Source organism: Capsicum annuum, chromosome 3 (genome assembly GCF_002878395.1).
Source record: "Capsicum annuum cultivar UCD-10X-F1 chromosome 3, UCD10Xv1.1, whole genome shotgun sequence".
NCBI lineage: Eukaryota > Viridiplantae > Streptophyta > Magnoliopsida > Solanales > Solanaceae > Capsicum > Capsicum annuum.
Window position 1 is genome coordinate 230,478,528 of NC_061113.1, and position 26,956 is coordinate 230,505,483.

Consider the following 26,956-nt stretch of genomic DNA (forward strand, 5'->3'; position numbering starts at 1 on the left):
ATTTTAAAAAAAATCATAGTAGTATTTTTGTCATATATATATATATAGTCTTAAATACAAGTACAATTGTTTCATAAATAATATCGCTCATCCTTGTAGGGAATTTGGCAACCTAAAGGACAAATACTGCTTTATCCAATTAAAGAAGCCCACCATATTTGCTCAGAAAGAAGAAATTTCCCTGTTACATAACAGGACTAATAAAGTTTTTAGACATCTCAACTTGTAATTTTATCTCTTTTCAATGGATGTCATTGATGCAAAGTAGGGAGCATTCAGTAATAAAGAATAATACTCCCTCCGGTTCGGTTCATGTTAGTTGACCCTTATGAATTTGGCATACCCATTAAGATAATAGAGGTTTATTTTATCAAACTAGTCTTATTAATTATATTTTAAAAATATAAATTTTAGTATATACACTTTGTTTAGTCATTTAATGACAGGAGTCGTATTAAAAAATTCTCTTGATTTCACGAAAGGAACAATTAAATTGAAACAATTATTTTTAGAAAGAGTGTCAACTAAAATGAAACAGAGGAAGTAGTAATAATAATAATAAAAAAAAAAGCAGGTTGTTGCACTAATTCTCGCTATGCATGAAGTTCCAGACAGATCGAATCACAAGTATTTGTTAAATAGAATTTTATCCTACATTTATGTAAAGGATTGTTTTCACGGAGAATAGCTATTGAAATAATGAAAGAATGTTGATCATTTAGTTAAGGAGTCAAGAAAAAGGAGTTTTGGTTATACCTCCTGTTCATAAATGAAACAATATAAATACACTTTTTAGAAATTACTTTTGAACGTTTGAAGTTAAAAAAGGTCAATGAAGTATGTACATACCAAGGAACACTTGCCCCTAATATGTAATTCTGCACATATTATCCAATTAATAAAATATAAATTGTATGTCACGTTCATGAATAACTACGTTTACAGTTATTTCTTTCTTAATTAAGAAATAGAAACTAAGAGTATCCATTTCGTTAGCTAAAGATTTTCTAATCTTTTTACCAATATTTAAATGGACAACCAAACAATTGAAACAAGAAATTGTATTTCACAAATAAAATTTGGATATTCAAAAATTACATAAAATGTACTATAAATCTTAATTCTTCTCACGTCAATTCTATTTAAAAAGTTTTTTTTTTGTTCCAAGTTTGTAATCTCGCAATTAAAAAGGAAAATTGTGTTATTAGACAACCCTAAGAAAAGAAGAATCATAATTCAAAATCAAAAAGGAAAATAATTAACAATCCAAATCAAGTTAGAAAACAGTAATGGAGCAAACTTTGTGGCAGCTTAGTGAGGAACGGAGAATTAGTTCCACGGCTGCCGGCTGTGGGAAAAAAAAAAAGTTAAAAAAATGGAATTCATAATAAGTTCAGAAGGAAAAAACATCTCATATATTTTCACAACTTAGACGCAATGAAATTTTGAGGTGAAAAATTATTCCCAAACCGGATGATATATGGTTGTTATTCAATGTAATTGTCACATAATTTCTTCTTTCACAACTCGTAAGATTCAAAATTCATCAAAAAAGAAGAACAATTCTAGAATTAAACTGGAGCTCAAAATTCGAATTTTATCTATCGAATACGAGAAAGATTGTTGATGTAAAATCTGGAGTTTTTGCACACATTGGAGTTGGAAATTAAAAAGGAGTTCAATTTGAGGAAGAATATTTGGGACGAAGAAACAATTAGGGTTCTAAAAAATGGGTTGACTCAAAAAAATGACTAGCAAAATGATTTGAGGAACATGAAGGTATTAGAAAAATTCATGAATATGGTCCTAACAAATAGTGATAATTAGCTATGTTATGGTACAAAAAGTGTTGAATATGCACATGAGTTGATGGCAATTGATACACTTTTAATCATCGAAGAAGTATTGGAAAATAATGATTTTAAACTTAGGAAAAAATATTTTGGGTTGAAGAAATCTGTTATTGAAGCTGGTGGGAAAGTGGTACAATTTCATGATGTTGAAGGAAATAAAACTTGTGGTGTTGCTGCAATATTGAGGTTTATTCAATGTATTTTCGAAGTGTCTTCCTAAGGACGATCACATAGTTTCTTAGTGAATGTGCAAAGTCACGAACAAAATTGGAAGAGTTGTACACCCAATTTGATTCAGGCATCACGATCATTAAAAGAAGTAAGATCGAAAAGCGATAAAGTTTGCGTATTCGCGAAAGCATTTTAGCAAAAGGCAATGCCCTTTGGCTTCATCATCATAGCTTACAAGAGAGTATCTATGTCAATTCATGTGCTTGTCATGACAAAATGTTACTGGTGACAACATAGTCATTTGTAAAGTAAAACTAAGTATGTCATTTAATCAATTGTTAAGTGGTAAATAAGTCTACAAAATAATACTTTTAAAAGTCAGAATTTGGAACCACACTATTTAGAATTGCATTCATCAGATGGGACTCCCATGGGGAACAAATGTGAACCAAAATTAATTTTTTAAGAAAATCATAGTTGTATTTTTTGTCATATATATTGTCTTAAATACAGGTACAATTGTTTCATAAATAATATCACTCGTCCTTGTACGGAATTTAGCAACCTAAAGAACAAATACTGCTTTATCCAATTAAAGAAGCCAACCATATTGCCCCCAAAGAAGAAATTTCCCTGTTACATAACAGGACTAATTAAGTTTTTAGACTTCTCAACTTGCAATTTTATCACTTTTGTTTTGAATGGAAGTCATTGATGCAAAGGCAAGGAGGATTCAATAATAAATAAAGAATACTAGCAGTAAAAAAAAAAAAAAAAAAAAAAAACAGAGGCCAATGCAGTAGTTCTCGCTATGCACAAAGTATTAGACGGGTCGAATCACAAGTATTTATTATACGCAATTTTATTCTGGATTTTATTTAAAGAGTTGTTTCCACGGAGAATAGCTATCGAAAATAATGAAAGAATGTTGATCTTTTATAACAATATTGAAATTATTTTTTAAATATTTAAGAGACTTATGAATATTAAGGTGGAAAGTGGTTATCACAAAACTTAATTTGAACAACAATTATGAGACTATTAAGGAAGGTGCACCATAAAACTTTCTCTCTGCCTCCTAATATATCAACAATCAAACCAACCCATTCTTTGCTTCATTGTCACTTTAAATGCAAGCAAAAACTCTCATACATCCACCTAATTAGTTATATTAAACACACCTTTTATTTTTGTTTATTTGAGCTCCAACAGTCCACTGTAATTCAATTAATATTAATTAATTAAGGTCCCTAAATAGAATTGTATTTCAATCATGTTGGATTTTTTTTTCTTTTTTCGCTCAACTTTATCAGAAATTACATAAACATGGTTAGACCAATTAACAAATTATAGGAGTAATAATGAACAATTCATAATTTTTATGTCATTATCACACGCCCGTGAAGCCCCTAATTTGACAATTGTACTCCTTGCTCAACTTGTATATATTTTTCTTTTCTCTCGTATCAATGTTCGGTATTTGCATTGGATCTCCAATTAATTTGGATTCTTGTCGCGTAAGATCCATTTAAGGAGGATGCATTCGTTAGTATTTTTTTTTTTTTATATTCAGAACTTGAACTCGAAACTCTTAATTAAGAATGAAAAGATTTTATTCGTCCCATCAGAGTTTTTGAGCTCAAACTTGTATGTATTCAATAATTGAACTGTCTTATTCCAGGCACTTCACCTTACTCCTATTAAGGTATGTAAATTGCCCCTGCGAAAGGAAAAAAAGGTCCACTTCAAATCTTTGGGTGTAACATTAACTATGTAAACCTAAGCTTCTGTCCATTGAAATATTAGAAAATGTAACACCCAACCATGTGAGCTATCAGCTAATGAAAATGGTAAATATTATAGGAGATTACGGTTCAAATTTTAATAGAGGTAAAAATAGTAAATGAACTTTTTCGTATCTGTTTATTTGTGTTTCTGAGAGATAACTGATACTCGTGTGAGAGAGATTACAAGTACCCAATATGACTTGAAGTGAGCTCAATGTGACCGCTTGTGGCCGACGGCAACACGATACCTAGTAATGTGTGACTAACCAGTAGAATAGTCGAAGTGTAGACAACCAAATTGGTCCAACACCATTGTCATCAAAAAATTACAATATGGATGTCCAAAAATGTATTTCTTTCCATTTTTCTAGGTTTAAATATTTTTGCGAATATTTTTTCTAATCCTTAAAAATTAAATAAGTGACTTTCCTTAAAAGGATATAGAAAAACTAGTTCCATATATGGTATCACCCTCACTCCAGCCATCTGTCATCCCCACCTCGTCCCCGTAATATTTACCTAGATTATATATAAATATTATTAGGACAGTCTATATGTCCATCTAAATCGGACACCATGTTAGTAGAGAGAAATTACAATGACTTAATACTGATTGTGATATATATATATATATATATTTGCAATGGCTAATTAGAAGACCTGTGAAGTGGGGCAAGAATAGTGTAATTAAGAAGGCCAACTGTACATGTAGTAGTAATAAAAGGGAAGAGTAGTATAGTGTTGTATATAGAGGCTCTATAAACAATAGGAAAGGTACTCTTCTTGACCTCGTGAGAATGATAAATACTAACGGCAAAATAAGCAGGTCTGCAGTTACTACTCTTTTTATTGTTACCAAACTTTCTACTTCACTTTTTCTTCCTTTTCTTTCTTCTTACAACTTACTTATGCACATAAATCATGTTTCAACAACAGTAGTTTAGTTCTGCCCAAAGGTTTTCTTTTCACTTGGGAAAGTTTTCTTTTTGTTGTTGTTGTATTAATGGTTATGATCTGCTGAATGTGTGTGTTTTTGTTGTTGATAGAATATGGGCAAGAAAGGAAGTGGTTGGTTTTCATCAGTGAAGAAAGTTTTCAAGCAGTCTCCTAAAGATTCATCAGACAAGAAGGTTAGTTCATTCTGTAGTTTTTTTTTCACATCTTATGCAGGGGAAGAGCCACATGGGCGCAAGGGTTCATCCGAAGTCCGACTCTGTACATACATGATTAAAATTATTTTTTTTATGAATATGTTGAATCCACTTGGCTTGGCTTCTTTGCTTTGTCGTTGATCTTATGATCTTCAAGATCAATAGAGAGAAAAAGAAGAACAAAAACAGAATTTTGGTGTCAGTAATTTTCCGAGGATATTTTAGAACAAGATATTGTTTGGTTGTGTATGTTTAGAAATAATCTGTGGGGGGTCTTTCTTGATTTTCAACATTATGATCTAAATTATCGATGATTTGCCTTTTGTTGATCCATGATATATTGTTGTTTCTTTTTCATTTTCCCCTAAAAGAGGATAGATAGTGTGATAATTTTACATTATTGGTACTCATTTAACAAGATGAATGCCAATGATAGCAATATCATAATTATGCTAACAACTCTTACTTTGTGAGTGTGTCATTTTATGGAATCTCTGATTATGGAGAAACATGATCTGTGAGAATTGATATAGCGGGCTCTAACTTGCTTGGTGCCGAGACATAGTTATAATTGTTACGACAAAGTCCATTCCATATCGGGTACACCAGAAGTTGCAGTTCATGGACTTTTTTCCCTTCAAGAAATAAACTAAATAGTCATTTGCTTACTTTTGGCTTCTACTGGTCCCCCCTACACCAAATGAGTTCATGACCTTTAGCTTTCAAGCCATCTATTGTTTTCCTACCTATATTCATCATAACATGTGCTGTTTACGTTAGTTCTCCATCATGAATCACAATCACCACTATGATGTTGCAATATCTGTCAAAAGAAAAATCATATCTCGAGTCTTTAATGTTAATTAAGCGATGACTAATGTTTCAGAAGGAAACATTAGAGAGCAAATGGCAACCTGAACCTCCAGAAGTTGTGTCACTCGAACATTTTCCAGCAGGGAGTTCTCCAGATCTTATTAGTAATGGAGGCAGCAACGTCGATTCATCGTCTACTGTGGCCGAGGATCATAACCATGCCATTGCTGTTGCAGCGGCCACTGCTGCAGCCGCTGAGGCAGCTGTTGCAGCTGCTCAAGCAGCTGCTAAAGTCGTCAGGTTAGCTGGTGGCTATGGTCGCGGCCAATCCACAGAGGAAAGGGCTGCCACGCTTATTCAGTCGTATTACAGGGGATATCTGGTAACATCAAATCCTATCTAATTTCTTGTTTATGTAACACTAATAAAATATTACACTGTCCTTAATCTGCTAGTAATGTTACTCAATTAGATCTTGATAATCTTTAATTTTACTAATTTTGTAGGCAAGACGAGCTTTGCGTGCTTTGAAAGGATTGGTAAGGCTGCAAGCACTAGTGCGGGGACATAATGTGCGGAAACAAGCACAAATGACCATGAGATGTATGCAAGCATTAGTACGTGTTCAGGCCAGAGTACGAGCAAGAAGGCTCCAGATAGTCCAAGAGAGGCTCGAGAGCAAGATAGAAGAAGCACGAAGGCACGTTGCTGAAGAGCAGAAACGCAAGAATACGAGCCCCATCAAGAAGTTAGGGACACAAGGTTGGGATAACAGGAACCATAGCATGGACAAGATTCAAGAAAATAGTATAAGAAAATTTGATGCTGAAATGAAAAGGGACAGAGCTCTTGCTTATGCCTATGCCTATCAGGTTAGCTATATCCCTATATCTAGTACCTATTAAAAATTGTTGCTAAAATGGATTAAATTGTAATGTTGTCGTAATATTATCATTTGGCGTTGACAGCAAAAGCAACAACAACTAATGCACATTGATCCACATGCTGAGGATGCCGACTTCTTTGGCAATGAGGGTGAAAAGTCACAATGGGGTTGGAGTTGGCTGGAGCGTTGGATGGCTTCGCAACCATACCAGTACTCAAGGCACATTGTGCCAAGGGACAGCTCCTATGTGACACCTTCCACAATCAGTGACATGTCTGAAAAGACAGTAGAAATGGACCTGATCCCCGGCCCAATAGACTCGGAGACCATCAACTCAGCGCGTCATACTTTTGATCAAGCTGAAACAAGTCCATACGCAGCCCGGAAGGAGAGTCACTCAAAATTTGATAAGGTCCCTAGCTACATGGTCCCAACTAAGTCAGCAAAAGCCAAGGTGAGGAGTGAAGGCCATGTTAAGCATCGCACCCCACCAGCGGCCCAATGGAATGCATCAACAAGAAAGGGGCCACACTATGGTTTGGCCCAAGAATCAAGTTCGGGGACAAGTACAACAGCAATCTATCAAGCTTCAAGAAGCCCAAGCCCCAAAACTACCGCAAATCGCAGGAGTGGATATGCTAATAAATGGATGGCAACCTACAGTCCAGAATCTAGTGGCGATGATCGGACTTCACCATTAGGAGCACATGCCTGGAGATATAATTTTAGCTGAACTTCCTTTTTTGATGGCAAATAAAGTACTGGTCAATAATGCTGTTGCTGTGTGCTAATAGCTTATTGTTTTTGTTTATGTATCCTACTTTGAATTTGGGTGGTTAAATATGAAGTTTGAACTTTTGCAATGAATGTAAAATATGGTAAGTGTATGTCCAAATTAATATTTGGAATTAAGGTGTAGTTTTTTTTTTTTGTTATTGAAGTGTATAAAAAAATTAATACTAACAATATTTAAGTTGTACAAGTACCGAACACCGGATAGAAAAAAAAAAAATTAATATCTAAAACGAAAAAGTAATTTAGGACATAAGTCAAAAGTAACATGTGTGTGTTTGAAAGCTTTGTATGTGTTGTCTTATAGCTTCGTGAATTGGAGAGGCAGGAAAGAATCAACTTTCACTATTAATTGGACGAAAATTTTGGTTCTAAAATGGCTTTTGGAAGAAGCAAAGGGAAATAAAGGCATGAAAATTGAAAAAACAGGTAAAATTTAAACTGATTACAATAAATTATATTTAAAGTATCATCGTTAAGCAATTTAATAAAATGAGAATATGCATTAATTCATTATGAGTGAGTGGAAAAAGTTTCTCTATATACAGTTTCATATATTTATTAGTTCCATGTTATAAATATAGAAAGTGGATAAATTTTTATCTTGTCACTCTAACTATAGTTGCGCAAGAATTCATAATTGAGTAATGAGGTTTCGATGAAAAGTTCAATTCTAATTCTACATAGAGTATTAATATTTCTACATATTTATGACTAAGGATAAAAGTGAAAAGAAACTAATAATTGTGTTTTGATTTTCTACAATGAGAACTACTTCATCCGCTCACGTTTACTCTTCACATTTGAATTGACACACCCATAAAATAATGATTGACACATCTATTTTACCGTATATTTCTATTAATTATGTTTAATTTGAAATATTATTTGCAGGAAAAATAATTAATGTTAAGCATAAACTATACAAAATAATTATTTTTTCTTAATATATTAAGAATGACAATTAAAAATGAAAATTTATTTTAAATCATGAACAAGTAAATCAAAGGGAGGAAATATTAGACATCCATTCCTAATGAAATAAGTGATTGTTTACCTTAGACGCATCACTTAAGAGACTACTTATTCCTGAAAATAAAAAATATTTTAACTAATTTACTCTTAATAAATATCTTAAAAAGATATAACTTTTTAGTAATTTCTTCTTTTGTAAAATTAGATTCAGTTCCGCTCCATTACTTTTGTGGTCAAGTGATTGTAAATGCACCTTTGATGGTTCATGTCGACTCACAAATATAGAAGGTTAGATTTGCATTCTAGCTTACATAATATTTTTAATGTATTCTTTATGTAAATGTTAAAAATAAAAAATTATTTTTTTCTTATCCTCATTTTCATCGGGTTAGTGTTAAGTAAAATATATTTTCTAATGAATTTATTATTGTTAAATTCATTATCAGCATTATTTTTGTTATTGTTTTTTTTTTTTTTTTTTGAATATTTTAAGTTTTTTTTCCCTATAAATTAAATAATTAATAATACTTTAATGTTCAGGTAGCATGCCATGTGACACTCACCTCACTCAACCGTCACGCTACGTGGCTTTTACTTTGTCACGATGAAAAAGTGTTAAAAAGACAGATATTTTTTATTACTTTGTTAATGTCAGGCATATATTTAGCCTTGTAATATAATGAAGGGCAAATTCAATCAATATCCGAGTAGAAAAATATTTTTGATACTTTTTTCTAAAATAATTTACAACCACACAAATATATAAAATTTATTTAAATCATGAATTTCAAAAATATTTTATTTTTTAAAAATATCATAACAAATTAAATAATGTTACATAAATTGAGACAGAAAATTATAGTAACTTCACTCTTGGTAACAATATACGCTGAAACAAAAAACTTACATAAATTCTTCATGTTTACACTTAATTACTCCTTATTTTTTTTTTAAATCTTGTTCTTGAGTTTTACGGATACATGTTTTATAAAGAGAGACATAATCTCTAATACATTTGATTTAATTGAGCCAACACATTAAAATAAAAAACAACGGGTATTTACTATAATTAAGAGTAATTCGCGTGTGTAAAATTTAAATTAATAATAAATAATCTCCATAAATACGTAATCGATTATTATAATGATTTTTTAAACCATCTTTTACTCAATAACGTATCAATCACATTCATCCTCTTTCTACTCTCTATTTTTTCTTCTTCTTTTTTTTAGGTTGGCACATTGCTGCAAATTTCTTTAAGCCTGAAGACACCAGTTGCTTAAACACTGCTAATCCAAGATCAGGTGTTGAAATTGAATGGAATCGATAGTTCTGATGAGCTAAAGTACATTGCATGTACTATGATTGGGGGGAATATGCTCTTTTAGTCCTCGGATCGATATTTTGTATGAGCCTTTTTTATTTGTGCCCTCCAACGATTTTATGAATGAGTTTTAATCGGCGATAGTAGTATTAATTCTTTTACGTTGATGTAAATTTGATGTAGTTGTGTTGTGTTTATATGTGCTTATCATTAACCATAGCGCAGTAGAAACCCATTAACTGATATTGAATGTGAAATCAGTCTAGTTTTTGTGAATGTATTTGGTTATTTTTGATGTTCAGGATTATGCGCTATTATACTAACAAAACAGAGAAAAATATCAGCTTGTCAGTACAATCCCTTGATGCTTACCCTTAATTACTTCTTATCATTTTAAAAAAAAAATTACAGAAAATTTCTATTTTTGAGTTTTGCAGATAAATGTTTTATAAAGAGATACATAATTTCTGATATGTTTGATTTAACTGAATCAACGCACTAAAAATAAAAAAATAAAAAAATATTTACTATAATTAGGAACTATTCACGCGTGTAAATCTTAAATTAATAGTAAATAATCTTCATAAATTCATAATAAGTTATTATGATGATTTTTTTAACAACCTTCTACTCAATAACGTATTAATCACATTGGATTTCTCTCTATTATTATTATTATTATTATTATTATTATTATTATTATTATTATTATTATTTATTTATTATTTTAACAATTGTCAATGAATATCTCGATCTTGTTACGATATTGCGGTGTTTGGATTACTGAGGTCAAGTATAATGGATATAAGAATGATGGCATTGCAATCAAAGAACATATACATATGAAAAGTTCATCCCGACCATTGTTGCAGAACTTGAAATCGACGAGAACAAGAAAAAAAACTGAAGTCTGATACGTTGCTGATGGAAACTCTTCTCCTTGCTTAAACATATCTCATACTATAATAATAAATTATTTTTCTAATAGAATGTTGTATATTTATTAGTTGTTTTACAGTCTTGTATTTCTTTTGATTATTATGTATCTTGTAGAGTTTTATGATAGTATTAGTATGTATTTATTTGTTTTTATTAGTTATATCTCTTTATAATAATATATGTCTCATAGAATGGTTGTCTGTATTAATTTGCATCTCTTAAAATTTATCGTAGAATATGTAGATTAATTGATAATTGTACATATATACATCTAACATATGTCTATGTATAATAGGGGGTGATGCCCGTATCAGCACGGGCCCAAGATTAGTTATGTTTCGAGTATTTTAAAGTTAAAATATTTGCAAAATTACGTAAATACATTTGCAAATGAGCCAATATACATTTGATAAGGTAGATAAGGTAAATACATTTGCTAAGGAGCCAAGTATTACAAGATAGACGTGTATATTTGTTTAAATAATAATAAAATTCGATATATTGTGTTGAAGCTCGACCGATGTGCAATCTTAGTAGTTATGATCCGCGAATACAAGGTTGAGACCTATTACATTAGGTAGAGGTGAGAAATTCACGTTCATAACAATATAATTGAGTTTAAGTAGCTTGAAATGTTGTATTATCAAAATGATTCTTTTTAACTATTGGTATAGTCGCTTTTAACACAGGCACATATCTTACTATTATTTACCCTGGAATAGAACAAGAAGGTACAGGGAATGTGTAAGCAAAGCTCTTAGCATATCAATCTTGTATCAACCATGCATGGTATAGGGCAAACCTTAGAGAAGAAAAATAAGTCTCGAGTGAAATAGATAGCAATATTGACACTTGGACTCTAACAACATTCAACTCTTTAGTCTTTACACTTTGCAGGACTGCATGAGTTATGTAACTATCAAAAAAAATCTATGAAGGAAAGCAGAGGACAACAACAACAACAACATCTACCGTCAGAGTTGGGACTTGGATTATTTGTCCCATAATGCCTGCAGCAAAGTATTCATCAAAATTTAATCATATTACATGCTAAACACACACAGTTTTTATTTCTAAAAAAAGCAACTTAACTGTTGTTGTGCAGGCATTAATAGTTGCACAATTTGATGATTCAATTAATAGCACCAAGAATACCAAATGAAAAAAAAGCAGAATGAAATTTGATTGAAAAATTAAACCACTCGATTGAAATAGAACAATCAAAATCTCAATTGAAGGCCTATTTTTTTTCTTTGTGGACAATAAGTTAAATCTTATGCAACTCTACCATTCCAATTGAATGGTCACTAATTAGTGGAAAGAAAGAGTCCAAATTGCAAACATAAAATTAGTGTCCGGATTTCAATTTAGGAAGTGAATATGATACATTAACCAGTATACATATTCATTCCTAAAAACAAACCCAACAAATAAAATAATTCAGAAAATACCAATACCGCAACACGATAAATCACAACATCAGAAGTAAAGAACCAACAACCAGGTGATCAAATCAAGTTTACTATACAAAAAACTCATCAAAATCTCCTAACAGAATCTACAAATTCATACCAGGCAAATCCTCTGGCTCCCACTTGTACACGTCAGTCTCGACGATTGCATGAAGATAAATTCCATAACGACAGATCTTCTTCTCCTAGTAGAACAAGTTATTCCTATTCGTCTATGTAATCTAAAATTAGGTTTTCGGGAAAACACAATTTTTTTCAAACACTCAGAAACTTGGTGTTGATAAATCCATCAAAAGATTCATCTTCTTGAAATCCACAAAATAACCTGAACACCCACTTCAAAAATTAATATAATTTTTCCTTAACCTAAGAATTGGAGTAAAAAAAACTCCAACTTAGAACATAGAGAAGAGACGGAGGAGTTAAATAAACTTTCATTCTTCATTTTGTCATCTCCTTCAGTTAATTATTTAAACTTTTTGATGTCCAGCAGCAAAACCCATATTCCCCTCACCATAAAATTGAACCAATTTAGTGGAGAATTTTTAATTATTTACATACAATTATTGAAAATTTTATCAGATAAAAACTGAATGAATGAAGGAGAATGTAATATGTGTCAGCTAATTAGAGTTTAAGCATACACATGGAAGCAGCTCAGCACGTGGGATTCTGCATCTATGCTTAGGTGGCTTAGCTCAAAATATTGCAATGACCAAAATACCCTTATCTTTGAAAATTTTTACGTCAAGCACCCAGGTCGAAACCAATGCTTCTATATATTAGAAATGTTAATTAATGTCTTTTATTCTATGTTTCAAGGTACAATGAGATATTAGATGACAAAAAGTTACTGATGCAATTAAATATGTGTTCGTCATATATGTATAGTTATAAGAAGCCTGTATCTGATAGAAATAATCATATATATGTGCAATACTCCAAACAACAAGCTACTACTGGAATACGAATTATAGATAAGTTCAAAGATGCAAAACACTTAGAACTTCATTTTCATTGAACATTTCGATTACTTTTTTTGACAAAATTTTTTCAAAATCTTCTTTCAACTTGTCACTGCACGACTAGTCAAATCTTAATGGATGTTGTGGAATCTCATCGATTACATATTTCATATTTTGAAAAAGAGATAAGTATAAAAATTTATTATTCATTTAAAACGTATCATGATAAGACATAATGCGTCAACACAAACAAGGATATTTAAAATAAAAGCACAAGAGATACATAATACAAATATGTGTTAGGTGCAAAGATATATATTTTAAAAGAGATACATACAGAATCTTTCTATTTCTAGACATATATATGAAAGAGATATCTATCAAAAAATGTATCGGACGTCTAGATACAAGAATGTACACATGCAACATGCATATAAAATCAGGCTAAATGATGTATCTTCAGCTAATAAACATGTATCTCAAAATACATTGTGCTTCCCTTGCAATGAATCTACAAGTAATCTACCATCAAATATATAAAATTTGACCAGAAAAAAGAGAAAAATTTACAGTAATTAAACTGACATAAATTCCATAAAGATCTAATCAAAAATTTCAAAAATAACATTATGTCCTCCAGATGACATCACTTCAATTTTCAAGCTTTGATACAAATGATTGTTTTGTTCTGTGTCGATAAATTAGCGAAAGTTGATTAGTGTTTCCGCAAACTTATTTGTCGATTAAAGTTTTAATTATATCTTTCTGGAGTATATTTTTGATTAGTAGTTAGGTATTAATTATATTAAATTGGTGAAGAAAAGATATTAAGTCAATTTTTTAGAGGATAATAAATATATTCTAATATTTAAAGTAAAGATTATACATTTAAAAATAGAATATAAATAAAAAATACTTATTTAAATATCTTAAATTGTGTTTGTGTGATTTTTTTTTTTTTTCCGAAAAGAAACAAAATAAGATGAGTGGCATAGGTGACGGATGAGATTTTCACGGTGGTATTTATATGGGCCAGCGATCATGTTTTCGGAAAAATCCCCCACTTGTCGCTGTAGCAGATTTTTTTGCGGCAACATACTGGTATATTATTATTATTAATAATAATAAGTATTACTTATTTCAAAGATAATGACGTCATTTTAAGGACACCCCCACCTGCCCCACCTCCTGGGTACTTGTGCTTTATCATCAGATCCTATACCACTAGCATTACTCCAGAGTATTTCATATAGTTACATTTATCTATGTCACATAATTATTTTATTTTTAAAAATGATATAAAAGCAGAATTGATTATTACTATTAAGAATAATATATTTTATTAATATGTTAAAAATACAAGTAAAAAATAATGAACAAGTAAAAGTGCGGAAAGAGTAATACTTAGATCCTCTCTTTGCTTCTTTTGGGGGTGCATGTACCTTTTACTTTTTCCTTTTTTAGATTGCTCCTATTTTCTCTTCTTTATTGTCCATTAGTACATTATTTTTATCTCTATATATGCAGAGCTGATTGAATAAAATTAAGTATATAAAGTATAGTAGTATTTTTAATAAGAGGGTTAAAAGGAAAGGATATGGATTAAGTTTAATTTGAGTTAATTAGATGCTAGTAAGTTTTTGTAATACAATCTGTTTGATGACTTAGTATAAAATTTTCTTTATTACTAAAAGGAAATGTGAGTAGACTAATTCAAGATTCTAACGTAGTATTATCTAGCAGATAATTTTTTTTTTTTTTTAATTTCTAAATTTTATATTTAAGCAAATATAAATAAAATCATAAAGTGGAGTAAAGCAAAAGTTGATTAACTCCCAGCCACCCGTGTCTAAACAAGTACATTGGAAAGAGTCTGTTTGCATGATTCTTGATGTTACTGCCAGCCACCCAAATGGGGTCTCTGCAAACACCAACAAATCTCAGCAACAATTCATGTTCATGGGTGTCAGGGAGAGGGGTGCAGGGTTTGAGTGTGTTAAGGCAAATGGGGTTTTTTTGTTTGTTGAAGGGACGAAAAAGCAGAAAGATCCAATCTTTGTGTGTTACATGTTCTTTTAGTGGTGGTGCTCAAGATGGTTCATCAATTGCAGAAAATAAGAAAGTGTCAGATGTTTTTCTTTTGGGACCTGAAAGAGATGGTTCTGGCTCTGTTGTTGGTTTTCAATTGATTCCTCATTCTGGTACTGCACTTTTTGTTTTCTTGAATTTCACGGTACCATTTAGTACTTGTTTGTTTTTATGTATGATGTGCTTTTCAAGCTTCTACAGCTTGAAGATAGCATAATTCATAGTTCCACATTTGATCATACAAATGCCTGCCAAAGTTGCCTTCATGTGACCTGGAGGTCACGGGTTCAAGTCATGGAAACAGCCTCTTGCAGAAATGTGAGGTAAGGCTGCGTACAAGAGACCCTTGTGGTTCGACTCTTCCCCGGACCCCCTGCATAGCAGGAACTTTAGTGAACGTGGCCGCCCTTTTAATTCCTGCAAGTTTTAATAACAACCTCAATTTCTACCTTAAAAAGAGAAAAGGCTGAATGGATGGTTAGAAGCTTTGCTGAATAGTAGAGTTCCACTGTGTTTTGTAGTTTGGACAAATGCTCATCACTTCGATGGCTAAAATGATCGATATGACTTTGTTTACGCCAAAGTTTGTATCTGATGAAGCGAGCAGAGGCAGGGAACACTTAGCTTGGTAATTGCACTATATGGCCTCTGTCGAATTGCTCGGGGACTGTGTTAGAATTCAACTATGCAGTTATGGTTAATACCTGTTGTTTAAACTTTTGGATCAACGGCTCTCGTAGCCATTGGAACTTTAGAGGGTAAGCCTGATATCTGAGAGTTAGTTGAGTTGGCCTGTCATTATGATAGGAAGAATGCTCAACTATTCCAATGTTTGTGGTGATACTAATTGTGAAGTTCTGGAACTTTACTTAATTAACTAGTTAATTTATCATCCCAAAGGAAGTACTCAGCCAGCTTCTTGTTTGAGTGGATTTCTACTCTGAGATGCTGATGTTTGTTAGTGCTCGCATGCTTGAAACATGTGCATGCTTGTTGATTCTATCGCTGGTGAAAGACTTAGCATGTTGCAGCTAGAAAATGTTACAATCAGTGGGACAATCGAGGGTGTCTGGTCAATAAGTTGGGTTGAGACTGCAGTATGATTGGGAATAATGGGATCATGTGCTTGATTGCACTCATTGACATTGTCTTTGTATGTGTCCATGTATCTTTTGATAGTATTTCTCAGTGTCCATTGTGTATGAAGCTGAAGATAGTGTTTTTTTTCAAAATATATCAAAAAAATTTATTTGAACAAAAACCTGGAGTTTCATCTTCTTTACTGAATGACTTAGGCTCGTTACTAATTTCTTGTACACCTGATGTATTTCTGTGCCAAAATATGTAATGATAGTGGTTACATTTTAGTTTTTTAACATTCCTTTTCTAGTTTTGCCTTCAAAGAAAATGAAAATGGTGCACACTCAATTCAGTTACAGGTGATGCAACAGTGGTCGAGTCTCATGATATTATAGCCAATGATATAGATGACTTGATTGAGGATGCTGAAGAAATGGAGGAAACCCCAACCAAATTAACTTTCAATATCATTTTTGTTACCGCTGAAGCAGCTCCATATTCCAAGACAGGTGGATTGGGAGATGTTTGTGGTTCTTTGCCTATGGCATTAGCTGCCCGGGGTCATCGTGTAATGGTTGTTTCACCTATGTATTTGACTGGAGGTCCTTCAGATGAAAAGTATGCCAATGCTGTTGACCTTGACATGCGGGCTACGGTCCACTGCTTTGGTGATGCGCAGGAAGTAGCCTTCTACCATGAATACAGGGCAGGTGTTGACTGGGTAAGAACATTTTCATACCTTTTTCTTGCATACATTTTGTTTTCGCATACTTCTTTTTTGGTTATTATTTTTGGACAAAGTACTTGGTGGTGTATTCTTCAGCTTTATTTTTGCTCCTCTTTCGCTCCTTCTATTGATTAACTGGCTGCATCAAGCAAAGGACCCGACTGAAGGATGACATTTGCAAACAACTTAAGCTTCACTGTTGCTATTCGGACATCAACTTGACTGACTCAAGGATGATTTCAATCAACTTAAAGTCGACTATGGTTGTTAGGATGTCAGCCTACTTTATCAATGATAAATTAGTTGTATATGCCTTTTTTTTAAAATTTAATATAAATATTTCTTGTTAAGTACATATTTATGATTTAATAGTGAAGAAGTACATTGCTATTTCTATCAGGTATTTGTGGATCACCCTTCTTATCACAGACCTGGAACGCCATATGGTGATATTTATGGTGCATTTGGAGATAATCAGGTAATATATTACTCTTTTTCATGCATGATGATCAAATCTCTATATGGTTTAATGTGATGGCTAGTGATAATGCTTCCCTATCTTTTTGGTAAGCAGTTTCGCTTCACTTTGCTTTGTCACGCAGCATGTGAAGCACCATTGGTTCTTCCACTGGGAGGGTTCACTTATGGAGAGAAGTGCTTATTTCTTGCTAATGATTGGCACGCTTCCCTGGTTCCTTTGTATGTTCACAAAATATCTGACTTATTTATATTTTCTGATGCCTATTTTGATCTTTCACTGAACGCCAGGCATCTAAATGTACTTTTGCTTGTGACATTCTTAACATCCTTACAATGACACTTTTAAAGAATTTCCTTACAAAGGCATACTCTGAAAAGATTGTAGATTCATAATGCATTGCAATAGTGCTTCGGTTTTGCAGATGTTATTATCAATTTTGTGTTGCAATTTCTGCAGTTGTTTAATCTTATAGTAATAATTCCATCTTTACCTTCCATCACAAAGTTCTTTAGCCTTTTGATGAACTTTTAAAGTAATGTATTGGTACGTAATACACTTTTCTGAAAAATAAAAGAAAAAGAAAAATCATAGTACATTTGTATTTTTCTGCTCCGTGAAATATTTTCATGTTTAGACACGCATATTGTGATAAGCTAGTTACTATGATTGATTGCCATTTGATTATTATGCTTATTTTTTAAGGTCCATATTTGAGTGATGGGTTATTATTTGGTCGTCTAGTGAGATTTTTTAATGCATTATCGTGTAACTATGCCATTCACACTATATCAAAAATAGCCTTGGAAAATGGAAACAGCTTACCTATTCACCTTCAGCACCTAACATTCTGCAGAATAGCTTTATTCTGGTTGTCTGTGCTTTTTACTACTTTTGACCAGTTTATGATAGAATCCTTTTGCTGATCTTCAAGTGTTCTCTGTGCAGACTGTTAGCAGCCAAATATCGTCCTCATGGTGTTTACAAGGATGCTCGTAGTATTGTCGCAATACACAACATTGCACATCAGGTACTTTCCTAGTTTACTTCTCCCCGATTCTGTGACGTTGAGTTATGGCTACCACTAAGTTCTGCATCTGTCTAATTTCTCCTGGGCTCACCACTGCATTTGGAGGTAGAATGACTCCCGAGTAACAGGCTTATATTGTCTGGTCAGACCGTAAAATCCTCAAGGCTTTCGTTGAGCCATTTTATTCTTAATCATCAGAATGTCAGCGTTGTAGCTTAAATTTGATGTCTTTAATCACTCTACTCATCCACTTCCTGAATCTGTAAGTGAATCTACTAGAAGATGGGATGAGCTCAAGCTGTTTAATTCTCGGTTCACAAAGATGTGATTTGATTTAAGATTCTCAATTTCCGGGGAGTGGTTTCTCCTGGAAGGCAGGAATATAAATGGATCTCATTTGGTGGAAATGCCATGTTTGGAACTCGAAGCTGCTGCTTTGTTAAAAATTTCAAGATGCTTTCCATTTGGAGGAAAGTTTAAAAGAAACTAAACATTCTCCGCGGTGATTGTAAATTGACTTTAGGTTACCAGTTCCCTTTTTTTTTTTAAATAACCTCAGGGTTGAGGTTAGGGGTGTGGTTGACATTATGGCTGCCTTTTGACATTAAAATCGTATTGGTTTCATGAGATGTAAACTAACTAAAATTATGGCTGCATGTGATGTGAACTTTGGAGGTCTTTGTGTTTTCTCGAAATATCCGTCCTATTTACGGTTATAGGATCAAGTGGGTCAGAATTTCCAAATGAATCAGTTGCTCCAGAAACTAACAAAATGATCATGATGGATGGTTTCTGTGTCATACTAAGAGACCCCGACTCCAGTTGGTATCCATCTTGTTAGGTCAGTTTGATATTTTGGATTTATTCTGATTGTATTAGTGGTAGAAAAAGTAATGGATGATCAGAGGTGGATCCGGACTCCATATGTCTGGTAGCTTTGCTTGTTTGTGTAGTTAATAATTTACCCTGTATTGGGCTATCCCGACCTTATGTGGTGATCTGTGTGGTTCATAATCCATTGCTGTTTGCTTGATTGAATATTCCTGTCTGCAACTCATGCACTGGTTTATATTGAGATAATCTGCATCTTGAGGTTATCAGAGTTTGATACAGTCATTGAATGTTTCTTGTTTGATATTTTGCATAGGGAGTGGAGCCTGCAGCAACCTACAAAAATTTGGGATTGCCTCCGGAATGGTATGGAGCACTTGAATGGATATTTCCCAATTGGGCAAGGGTGCATGCACTTGACACTGGTGAAACAGTGAATGTTTTGAAAGGGGCAATTGCAGTTGCTGATCGGATACTGACAGTTAGCCAGGTCTTTAAGAAATTTCCACTTCTGTATACCTGCCGAAGAATATTCGAAAGCATATAACTGATTATGGTTCATAAATTTCTGTTCGTTGTGAGAAAATCTACGCGACATTGTGATAAATTGTTGAACATTGTTATTGAATATATAAAAATTTCGCGTTCGTCCTCCCTTATTTTCTATAGTTGCTTTTGTCCTTTACTAAACTTTTCTTTTGGTGGCAGGGGTACTCATGGGAAATAACAACTCCTGAAGGGGGATATGGGCTACATGAGCTGTTGAGCAGTAGACAGTCAGTTCTTAATGGTACGTGTGTTGGATGATTTCTTATGAGTTCTTTCTGATATTGTTTTCCTCTTATTTGTATTGTAATTTGGTAAGATATATGCTGATTGACAAGGCTTATATACCAGCATTATCTTCATTCGAGTCAAGTCCTAAGTTTTGTTAAAAGTCATAACCAGGGCCATGGCTAATTGTATTTGTAAAGAAATGTATCTTGGGCCTAACTCAACTCCAAAAGCTAGTTCCTGAGGGGAGGATAGCCCAGGTTCATATAAGGAGACCAATTACCCATCCCTTTTCCGATGTGGAACTTCTTAACACTCCCCTCACGCCCTGGCCTTGTTAATTGAAGTGTGGCAATATAATATGAGGTCCCAAGATGGGATGGACCTGGTGCTGCTACCATGTAAAGAAATGGATCTTGAGCCTAACTCAATCCCAAAAGCTAGCTCATGAAGGGAGATTGTACAAGTCCATATAAGGAGACCAATTACCCATCCCTTAGCTTTTGGGGTTGAGTTAGGCTCAAGATCCATTTCTTTACAGTATTAATGACCTTCACTCTGCATTTCCTTTGTCTCTGAACTTTAGAATAACTAGTTAATCTCTCTCTATTTTTATGCAGGAATTACTAATGGAATAGATATTAATGATTGGAACCCGTTGACAGATGAGCATATTGCTTCTCATTACTCCATCAATGACCTCTCCGGAAAGGTAATTAAGCTTCAAAGTCTCACAACTGTGCAACTTAAGTGATAAGTGCGCCTAGAGAAAAGAACTATGAGCCTGTTTGGCCAATCTCCCCAAAATTGCCTATTTTGGAAAGTGTTTCTTTAATCAGAAGTGCTTTTCGAAAAAGTACTTTTGGCGAGTAGTAGTTTGAATTTGGCTCATCAATTTGAAAAACGCTTTTGTCAATACTAGAGCAGTAATTTTTGCTTGTCAAAGGTTCCAAAACTGCTTTGGGGAAAAAAAACTACTTTTTTCAGCTTCTGCAAAACGATTTCAGATACTACTCAAATGTCTAAAGTACTTAAACTTTCAAAAGTTTTACGTTTGATCTTCCCAGAAGCTTTGCCGAATAGACTATGTCTACAAAAATTTCCTAACTGCTGTGAAATTTGAGGATCCAAATGAGGGTACCTCTAGAGGGTTGTCCATAATCCATTAAAACGGAACAGTCCAAAGGACATCATAGCACTTTCTTACTTTTCATGTTTATTCTACATGCAGTTGTGCACAGGCTCTCCTTCTCTGTTCTCCATTTCCCTTGTGATACCACTGCACAATTTGTGTCTACTAACTGTCCATTTAATTATACAGGTTCAGTGCAAGACTGCTCTGCAAAAGGAACTGGGCCTTCCAATTCGACCTGATTGTCCGCTGGTGAGAGTTTCGTTGACTTTTTTGAATTGCGAGGAGAATATCTTCTCCCTCTAACTAGAAAATTTGAAACTTCACTATTGCAGATTGGATTTATTGGAAGGCTGGACTACCAGAAAGGTGTCGACATAATCCTGTCAGCAATTCCAGAACTTATGCAGGATGATGTCCAATTTGTAGGACTTCCTACCCACATCTTCTTCTTTTTGAGATCATTATTAATGCAGCATTTTTGTGTCTGATTGATCTACTTAGGAAGATCCTAGTTCATCAACTGTATTCACCGTTGGGCTTGGTTGATTGAGAGTTTCTTTCCTTGAGATTGTTTACGACATTTATGTTTTCCCTTCTTGCGTTACTACACACCTATGTACAATTCTCTTCCTTCATCCTCCCTTACTTACTAAATGTGTTAATAACTGAATTTTATAGTTGGGAATGTTCAAATTGAAATTTTGTTAAGTATAATTATACCGTTTAGCATACATTGTATTGAGAAGTTTCCTAAAAGGGGAACTCAAAGTTTTGAACTCCAACTAGGTAGGGAGTGCTACTGAAACGGGTAGGGAACCAGAACTTCAGAGTTCAGGTTATCTTTATAAGAATTATCCCTAATTTTGTTCATTACATCACGAAAAAATTGTTCATTTGCATGTTGCTAATTATATAGTTGTATTCAGGAATAATTCTGGAGCATGTTTTTGTTCATCCTATTTTTCTAGTGCAAGTGTTCTGTAAAGTGTCTTCTTAATTGAGTTTATTATCCCTTATTCAGGTAATGCTTGGATCTGGTGAGAAACAATATGAAGACTGGATGAGACATACCGAAAATCTTTTTAAAGACAAATTTCGTGCTTGGGTTGGATTTAATGTTCCAGTTTCTCATAGGATAACAGCAGGGTAATGCTGAATTTCAGATGGTCTGATGGTGGATTTAAATGCTTATTGAATATTTATTAAGCTGACTTATTCATGCTGCGTTGTGCAGATGCGACATACTTCTGATGCCTTCAAGATTCGAACCATGTGGCTTAAATCAATTGTATGCAATGAGATATGGAACCATACCTGTTGTTCATAGCACCGGGGGCCTAAGAGTGAGTTAATTTTCATATATAGAAATGGCTTTTCAAATGGAAAAGTTCATGCCTTAGACTTTCTCTTCCTTATCTTTAGGACACAGTGAAGGATTTCCATCCATATGCTCAAGAAGGAAACGGTGATGGTACCGGGTATGTGTATTTCTCTGAAATGCTGTTGATTTTGTAAGGTACTATGATGTTGTTCCTTAAGAAACTGGAAATATAATTTTGTTAGTGCTACTCATATAAAGTAGCTCTTTCTACTGCCATCTCCTGCTCCATTTTTAAGGATGTTAAGCTTGATAGCTTTGTATTTGCCTCGGGCTGCAAATCCATTATACCAACTTTTTCCCCTTGAATTCAAGTAGGTCTCTTAATGTAAATTTTGGAGTTAGAAGTATATATGTTACTGCTGACAATATCTGGCTCTGATCCTTCTTGGAGCTTGGTGTTTTTATTAAATGCATAAAATGGGAAACCATAATTGTAACATTTACCAATAAGAGATACAAGAATATTTTCCACTCCTGCTGCGGAATTTTTATGCACTTATGCTAACTTTCCATTTGATAGTATCAAATTGATGTTGCTATTTATGAAATTTAACAGGTGGACATTTTCTCCTCTATCGAGTGAAAAGTTGCTTGATGTAAGTTTCTCCATCATCAATAGATAGTTTCAAATGTTTGTCGAGTTATTGCTGATGCAGTTCTTGTTTTTCCATTGATTCTGTTACTCGTTTAACATAGAAATGCATGCCGTTTTTTCTGTTTCCTTGTTCTTTTCAATATATGTTTCGTACAAGCAGTTGCTCCTTGTGCTTTTGATCAAAACTAGAACCATGGTCAAACCTGATTTGTTAGTTTGTGTTTTCTGGTTTTATTGGGGCTAAACCGGGACATGTATGCTCATTGTGTGTTTGGGTGGGAGAGGGGTGTTTGAAGTCCTTTCATCTTTGACGCCAGTTGAATACAGATGTAGATATCGTCTCCTTTTTTGGGGGGCCATAATGTAGTTTTACTATTATTTGCACTGCTTGCAGACATTGAAGGTGGCGATTGGGACTTGCACAGAACATAAGTCATCTTGGGAGGGGTTGATGAAGAGAGGTATGGAAAGGGACTATTCCTGGGAAAATGCAGCCATTCAATACGAGCAAGTTTTCGCTTGGGCCTTTATGGATCCTCCATATGCCAGATGATTTATCAAGAAAGAAAGCTAACGGGATATATCACTAAGCTATACGCGGAGCTGTTGGTGCTATCAGCTAACGCCATTAGGTGCCCACTGTTTGTGATTCTTTCTGACTTTAGAGAAATCAAGTTAGTTCCAAAGACATGTAAGCTTATATGTGAGGGAGAAAAAAAGGACACTTAGAAACCAAGAGGAGTGGAAACATGTAAAAAGAATTTTTGAGTTTTTAAGGCCAAATGATCAAATATTTGTTCTCATTTTATTAAAGATCTCATGCAGTATCTAAAATTGATCATGATTAGATTGAGTTGATGGCTTCGTTAAGCATGATTATATGGTAAATGATTCGAACCAAAATAAGTGTGCCACATGATTAGATGCTAGATGTTTTTGTTGCGATTTGATAAAAACTAAATCGTGTGTAAAGACTACACAGTCTACATGTACATCAACATCTTCCTTTAGGTGTGATGTGAAAAGCTTTTTTTTTTTTTTTGCTTTATAAATGAGATATTTTAATAATAATGCGACTACACATACATTATACTTTAAAAATAAAGTACTGAGAATTATCTAAACTTTGAAGATACTGAGGGATACCAAGATGATTAGAATGATTTGGAGATTTTAATTTTTGGTAAGATACAATAATTGAACAAGTTAAACTTTTGGTGGGAGTGGTTTAAAATAATTTCATGTTATGTTAGGTTATGGTAATACTAACGGCTCATGGCCTCTTCAAAGGGCCACCATTCCAGATGTTATTGTCTTATTGAATGGGATTTGATTTTGGGGTCATTTTGCACAATTGCCTCTGTTTTGGGTTGTTCTTTAATTCCTAAAAAAATATGATTGTCCTGACATTAAAATACCAAATATTTTTTTCCCTCGACATACATTTATAATTTTGTATGATAGTATACCACGAATTATATCATTAAAGTCACAAGAAGTTATATTGATAGAAAAGTTATGTCAGTGAACCCATAAGTTATATCGTGTTGCATATCTTAATTCCTATCAAACTTATGTCAAATGAGACAAAACCTACAAGGTATGTTGTGTTACATAACTTACTTTCTATCGAACTTATGCCGAGCGAGCTAAAAAGTTTATTTTTTCAAACTCACAAGTTCTGCAGTAAATGACATAACTTAATTCCTACAAAACTTATATCAAACGAGATAAGCGATTTCTAAACTTATACCAAATAAATTAAATCATATAAATACTCCATAAGATTAGTTGATTCACAACTTTTTATTAAATGAGCAGCAAAAACAAAAATTGAAGACCATTTCTGAGGGGAAAAAATAATTAAAGATCACCTACAATAAGTCCAACCCATGCAAAAATTTATTGATTTTTGGAGGAGGCTGAGTTGTATAGTCATGGGGAAGTACCCCACCGCCCCATTTCTCTTTGTACTCTACCCATTTTTTTGATTTTCATGTCTGATATCGTATTGAAACCCAACTAATTTGGATTCGTGTCAGTTAGGGCCCCATTTGGGGTACTGCTCCCTACCAAAGATTTTTTCATATCCAGAGTTCGAACTCGAAACTTCTGATTAAAAAAGGAGCAGTCTCATCTACTGCACCACATCTTTTGATAGTTGTATTCTACACATTGGGTTCATCACATAAAGAAACAACACATCAAAAAACAATACTAATAAAATTCCAAAAGTAAAAGGTCCATTTCAATCCCAATCCCAATCTCAAAAAAGTAAAGTAAAGGGTTAGTGAGACGTAAGTGTCCACATGGAGAAGCAAGTGAAACTCATAGAATTGTTTGTTTGTTGTGTCGGTTGCTTTCATCATCCCACATTGATAAAACAAGAAAGAAGGGACACATATGGGTTCATTATAAAAATGGAAGGAGAGGGTTGGGGAAAAATTATCTTTGCGCTTGGGGCAATGACGCAGCTAGTGAGGTTCTAACCGAGGCGCGTCTATTGCTGGTTGAAAACTATTTCCAAACCCCCTCTTCGGCCTTGGCCGTCGAGAATTTTTGGAAGGGCTTCCCTCATGGGTAAAGTCCTATAATTTTAGTATTAAATATTTGTTAATTAATAGATAATAATATAAAGATCTATGGATAAGTTTTTTAACTTTATATCGTAATTAATAATTGTGTGTGCTCATTCAACCATTATGTTGCTTCATGATTAACATGGAAATTTGATTGAATTGGGGGTCTATCATGTCGTACGAGGGCAGTAGTGGGGATGTCAGGTATGAGTTACTTTGATGTTTGTAGACAGGTGATTTTTTTGATCCTCCTTAATTTTTTAACTTGTTTATTTATATTAAATATTTATATTTATATTTAATTATATATTATTTTGATTCTTATTTTTATTTTTAATAAATTTTTAATTAAAAAAAAATTAAATAAAGTTAACTTCATTATTATTATTATTATTATTTTATTTATTTTATTTTATTTTTTCTTTATTTTATTTTCTAATTTTAAAAAAATATTAAAAATTAAAAAATATTTTTCTTTTATAAATTTTTAATAAATAAATTATAAGTTTAAATACTATTTCATCATATTTATATTTGTCTATTTATAAATTGTTATTATGTTTTATTAAATATAAAATTGATATATTATTATTAATATGTTATTATTTCATTTATTTACTATTATTATTATATTTATTTATTATTACTATTATTTTCTACATAAATAATAATAATAATAATAATAATAATAATAAAATTGAATTTTAAATATCCCTCCCCCTTGTCTGATTTAAACAACTGTTCCCCTCCTCCCCCCCCCCTCCCCGACCCTTTTTTTTTTTAACTGTTCCCCCCAAAAAGTCCATCTTTTTAAGGACTTTCTCACCCAGACTAAGCACTATTCCTACATTAGAAAACCAGACACTGATAAAAGAAAAAACAGAGTGAACACCAGACAAAAAAAAAAACAGAGAAAAAGAAAACATCAAACAAAAGAGGGTGAAGTTGAATTTGAATAACGATCAAGTTTCCGAAACGATATTCAAGTTTCTGTTTCATTTTATCACAGGTTTCTTTCGTAATCCTGTATTTTATTTTATAACTTTAGTTACAAATTGAATCATAATAAGATTGTTTTTGGTGATTTATGAATTAACATTATCTGAATTTGTTGTCATGTTTGTATTTTA

At 33.0% G+C, this 26,956-nt stretch overlaps 2 protein-coding genes and 1 pseudogene across 3 annotated transcripts; all 3 read left to right on the plus strand.

The window, feature by feature from the left end:
* The first annotated feature begins 4,370 nt into the window (after nt 1-4,370).
* Nucleotides 4,371-7,569, plus strand: LOC107863106 (protein IQ-DOMAIN 21). Of its 2 annotated transcripts, none has more exons than XM_016708880.2 (5): nt 4,371-4,637; nt 4,858-4,941; nt 5,849-6,157; nt 6,282-6,647; nt 6,744-7,569. In XM_016708880.2, exons 2-5 carry the CDS (start codon nt 4,861-4,863, stop codon nt 7,392-7,394), a joined length of 1,407 nt encoding a protein of 468 aa, XP_016564366.1. In that variant the 5' UTR covers nt 4,371-4,637; nt 4,858-4,860; the 3' UTR covers nt 7,395-7,569. The 2 variants fall into 2 exon arrangements, with proteins under 2 accessions (XP_016564366.1, XP_016564365.1); XM_016708879.2 differs by lacking the exon at nt 4,371-4,637 and adding an exon at nt 4,638-4,767.
* A 7,148-nt stretch (nt 7,570-14,717) lies between these two features.
* LOC107863104 (soluble starch synthase 1, chloroplastic/amyloplastic) lies at nt 14,718-24,081 on the plus strand. The gene is made up of 15 exons (XM_016708878.2): nt 14,718-15,329; nt 16,650-17,017; nt 17,424-17,501; nt 17,598-17,722; nt 18,450-18,531; nt 19,679-19,852; nt 20,071-20,152; nt 20,757-20,848; nt 21,458-21,520; nt 21,604-21,693; nt 22,293-22,417; nt 22,506-22,614; nt 22,694-22,749; nt 23,209-23,248; nt 23,642-24,081. Exons 1-15 carry the CDS (start codon nt 15,020-15,022, stop codon nt 23,798-23,800), a joined length of 1,953 nt encoding a protein of 650 aa, XP_016564364.1. The 5' UTR covers nt 14,718-15,019; the 3' UTR covers nt 23,801-24,081.
* Nucleotides 24,082-25,694: 1,613 nt separating this feature from the next.
* LOC124897478 lies at nt 25,695-25,835 on the plus strand (annotated as a pseudogene).
* Nucleotides 25,836-26,956: the final 1,121 nt, after the last annotated feature.